Raw genomic sequence first — 5000 nt, forward strand, 5'->3', positions numbered from 1 at the left:
TGGTTTTGGGTTCTCTTGTGATTGGTTGAAAAAATGGCGCGAGAACTTTGAACCAATCACTGAGTGGAGTAATCATAAACCAAAGTAATTCACTAATTACTTTCGACACTCAATTGAAAACCGCTCTATCTGGTTAATTTAAGCAATGCTCTTATAGGCACCTGACACCTGGCTTCAAAGCGGGGATTCGAACCCATGACCTCTGAAGCATTGTACCTGCATCGCAGAGTTCATGGGTTCGAATCCCGTAGATGTTGGATTCGTATTTCGTTCCCAGGGTCACTCTTCTTCCCTTCTCCCGGAGGGGAAGGGAAGACACCCTGAGAACGAGGTGTTCGCACATATCCATTGGTCATTTCAATATTATTCAGCAATACAACTGTGGGTGTTTTTAAGATGAGTGTTGAGCGATTCTTAGTGCCGTAGTGAAAATGTCAGGAACATTTTTTTGTTTGGTTAAGTGCAATGACATCATACGTTAGGTTACATATCTGACCCAAACAGGAAGTGGATGTATCGTGTACTAGTGAAAAAACTGTGACGGCACAATGGCACATAGGCTATAAATACAACAACAATTTGTAAGAATGTTAATTAGAGCAGTCGTGGCTCAGATGGCCAGTGCGCGGCTTTCGGGGCGAGAGGTCCCCGCTTCGATGCTCGGTGACTTCAACGTCTGTTTCGACTTTCCTCTGATCCGTGTAGCTGTAGCTTTAAATCCCCTTAAAACGGAGCACTGACAGAGGGAGTGGGTAAAGGGCGCACCGTCGGCTTCCATTGATACCAGCCTCGTAGCTGAAGGAACTACCGACGTTAAATAAAGTTACTTTACCTTTTCACCTTTAACTCCCAGTGAGGTTTAGAGGATAGTAAATTGACACAGACCCAACCTGCAATTATGCCGTCCCTCCGTACTGATAATAATATGCTAGAGGTAATCTAGGATTATTGAAGTACGTTCAACAGTCGCTTTGGAAGCAAAGGAGATGGGTAGCGAAAGAAACAATCTTTGAGGATACGATCATATATTCCTTGAGATGGTTTCTATAAGCGCCGAGAACTATGACTCATGTGACAGGACTGAAAGACTGCGCCATTGGCCAACCTTGAATCACATTAAAAAAGGCGCTCTGTTTGCTTTAAAGTGTCCCTGTGATAAAAAAAACCACTTCCTTTTTCCTGCAGATTTTGAAAGTGTGTTTGCTTAACACCTCACTGGCAAAATTTTGAGCTTTGATTTTTATCCAAAGGCCGTTTACTTTGAGTGTAAGTTTTGGATTTCGCGGTCCGCCATTACTCACGTTCAAAACTGACCGATTGGACCTCAGACGGTTGGATCCAGGGAAAAGTGACGTCAGAGGCTCACTAGCTTAAAATTTCAGCGTGTGAACGCAGCTTATTATATATGCAAAGCGTGAGTTTAAAAGTCTGAACACCCAAAACCCCCGTGCTGCATATTAATTCTGCGGCGTACACACGTATTGCATTCTTAAACAAGTGAGCCTTTGACGTCATTTTCTCCTCGATCCAGCTCTCTCAAGAACATAATGTTAGTAATGGCGGACCATTAAATGGGAAAATTACAGTTAAAATAAAGAGGTGTCTTTTTGAAATCAAGGCTTAAAACGTGGGTCACTTGGTGTTTTGTTAACATAGTTTTGAAATCCAAAGAAAAATATGAATTGATTTTGTGGTCACAGGGGCACTTTAAGAAGGTAAGTTGTGGTCAAAATTACTGCGCATCGTTACTGTGGAAACGATACAACGTAAAGAGCCCCCTGAGAGAACATGTGGTTATGGTAAAATACTAAACCAAGAAAGATTGAAGAAAATAAAAAGGAATCGAGTAACATTGGCTTCAAGGCTGACATGTCGATAATTTCCGAGTTCACTTCAACTTCTTTGTAAACGCAAGTTAAAGCACGCATTGATGTGGTTATTACTTCTACTTTTCGTGTGAATAAAGTACAGTAATACTTGCGAATTTGACAATCAAACCCGTTGTACAGAAAGGGAGCACAAGCCACACATGCGAAAAGGTGGTTCTCAACCAATCACTTAAGTGAAGTGACTGATGCATGTTGGCGGGTGAACATTCAACAATTAATGAATTATTCGTCCAAGACGAGGTGAATTATTGTTTAAGTATAATTACATTGGTGATTATTTGAAAAATATGCATGAACAAGAAAAACCAAATAATTTCTTCGTCTGTCACCTCGACAAAACGGCTTGTGGGCATTTGGGCTTAGGTGATTATCGCGTATGAATAATCACGTGAAGTACAACCAATCAGCGCGGAAATTTTGCTATAAGAAAGTTGTATAATCACCTTTTTAATTATACTAAAAAAGGATATTGGAGATCTGGAACAACTACAGAATGCGGGGCCATGTTTGAAGCTGTGCAGTAAGGAAGGCTGCCCTTCGAGATGTCACCCTGTAGATTTTATGGGCAAAGGCAGCCATTAAGGTAATTTACATTACTCACAGCCAAGATTTGGCCAACAAGAGGTACGTATTTCACGCTAACCCTCAAAAAGAGCACAAAGCATTGTTTTTAGCGTAATTGTTTGAAAGGGTATTGTTTATTACCGTTTTTGGTGGTACGGGCGAGCATCATGTTCCATGTTTGCTCTTGCTGCTGTGCAAAATTTGTCATACGAGTATGGGAGGGAGTGAAGAAATGTTTGAGCGGTGTGTTGCTAACAAGAGCAAAACGTTGCACACGGTATTTCCATCAGACCACTATTATTTAAAAACCGCGCTTCCACTTCCTTGAAGGCACAGGTTGCTTACTTAACTGTTCTCAAAATATAAACACTACAGTTATCAACTCACCCCTTCCAGCAGATGGTGCAACATCAAGTTCTGCTACATGCGATGTAATAAAACATGAATTATGTTGGCCTGCATCACAGCTTCTCACTTCACATTTATAGAAGCCAAAGTCTTGCACCTTGAGTTTATGAAGGATAAGGCTAGAGCTCTTTTCTTCTGGTACTTCTGCTCCATCTTTAAACCATTGATAAGTCACCTTAGTCCCTCCCTTTACTATGCACTTCAATTCCACTCGAGAACCTTCTGTCTGCTTTTGTGTTCGTGGATGTTCCTCAATGGTTAATGAAGGGCATGATTTACCTTGAATGAAAAGGAATGAAATTACACCCTTCTCTAAGCAACAACGCCTCGTACTTTTAAACCCGATGAAACTATGCTGCTCGTTTTTTCAAACAGTACATAAACTTATTTAAACGAACCAAAGCAAATATCGTGAAATGAATTGACTTACCTAAGGGTTGATCTGGATCCTTTGAAAAAAGCACGAAAAATCATTGAATCAGTGTTAAAGAAAAGCAATGACATAAAAAGAAATTATAAAGTGCAGAATCCACATTTTCTAATTCAACAAAATCACCTCTCCAGCTGCAGGTAAAGACGGATAATCTGGCTTTGCATCTAGTGGACTGATGGATGATTTTCGGCCAATTGCAAATATGGAGCCACTTCGGGAACGCTTTCGCTCATGTCCACCCGGTGCTCCTGAGGATTAAATACCGGTAAATCATTAATTTTACACTATAAAGAAAGGAGACAAGAAGAGGCACAGACACAAGTTCGCCCTAATTCCGTGTGATGCCATTGGCAGCATAGGCAGCCCAAGCTCGTGTCACTACAGACAGCCGTTGAGAATTTAAACGCGTTATAAGGGGCGTTTTCCATTTACCAAGAAATTCCGAAATTCCGGTTGGGATGTAAATGGAACACACGTTTTTGGTTCGTTCCACTGGAAAATTTCCGGAATAAACGGAACTTCTGAAAAGGTAGTCCTGTTTTCCCCTTGGAAACTTTCCGATGGAAATGTGTGTTCCATTTACAACTTTTGAAAGGTCTTACCACTTCCAGGCTATTCACGGCCACATTTTTAAATTTTGGCGCGTAAAATCGCAATCACTGGGCGGCGAACGGACCTGAGTTAAATGGAACACGTTTTTCACCCGATGGAAATTTCCGGAATTTTTTTGTAAATGGAAAACGCCCAAGACTTTGTATGGGAAATAAAATACCGTCGATTATGAAGCCTAAAAAACGCTCAATTTAACGTTCATTCAATAAAAGGAATGAAAATGACTCACCTCTGGTGTATTCTTGTGCTTTTTGGAGCTTATTTTACCGTTTCGGGAATTCCGTGTTTCCAATGTGAGTCATTTTCATTCCTTTTATTGAATGAACGTTAAATTGAGCGTTTTTTAGGCTTCATAATCGACGGTATTTTATTTCCCATACAAAGTCTTATAACGCGTTTAAATTCTCAACGGCTGTCTGTAGTGACGCGAGCTTGAGCTGCCTATGTAGGCAGAGCGCGGTATAAATCCGGGTAACCGTTTCTTTTATTCGTGTTGTATTTTCATCGTAGTCACAAATCTGCAATGTTTCATTTATGTTTCCGTATCCCGTAGGAAGTATATATATTCTTCAGACTCGCGACTTAGGTAATTTATGTACGAAAATGGCTCAATAACAATAATTTATGCATTACACCGAAATCGAAATGGCGGAGAGCGTTTCCACTCCAACAAAGATTTCTGCAAGAAATCCAGTTTCCAGGCATTGTGGTGGTTCTCATGAGGGTCGCTATATGCTTCGAATATTCAGCAAGGCCGGTTCAACAAAAGATCTGTGTTCGAAAGTTTATAAAACGTGCGGTATAAAAATCTGAGGACGATACGAAATCAGGGAGGTCAACAGTGTTATGTAGGAATTGCGTTAAATTTGTAGACAAAATGGATCAGTTTATTCGGAGAGCTCAATCTCTAGACAATACGCCGTCTGATCTAAATTCAGAATATTCTGTAAAGCGATGTGTTCAACTTTCACCGTCTTAGCATCAGCCGTCGAAGCGAATCACATCAGGTAGATCTGCAAAACAGCTTTCCTTCTCAGCTCCTCCAGCCACGACAGCTGCAGGAGATAATTCCACGTGTACAACCACTTCTGCGA

The 5000-nt window shown here is 40.9% G+C and overlaps 1 protein-coding gene across 4 annotated transcripts in view; it reads right to left on the minus strand.

Annotated features, from left to right (window-relative positions):
* Positions 1–5000, minus strand: part of LOC138000224 (uncharacterized) — a 25526-nt gene that overhangs the window by 5853 nt on the left and 14673 nt on the right. For all 4 annotated transcript variants that reach the window (XM_068846480.1, XM_068846479.1, XM_068846478.1 and 1 more), the window contains 3 exons: positions 3418–3542; positions 3292–3310; positions 2841–3140 (listed from right to left, as the gene is read on the minus strand). In XM_068846480.1, the coding sequence (XP_068702581.1) occupies positions 2841–3140; positions 3292–3310; positions 3418–3542 (444 nt within the window). The remainder of the gene's footprint in view (positions 1–2840; positions 3141–3291; positions 3311–3417; positions 3543–5000) is intronic.

Source organism: Montipora foliosa, chromosome 4 (genome assembly GCF_036669935.1).
Source record: "Montipora foliosa isolate CH-2021 chromosome 4, ASM3666993v2, whole genome shotgun sequence".
In the NCBI taxonomy this organism is placed as follows: Eukaryota; Metazoa; Cnidaria; class Anthozoa; order Scleractinia; family Acroporidae; genus Montipora; species Montipora foliosa.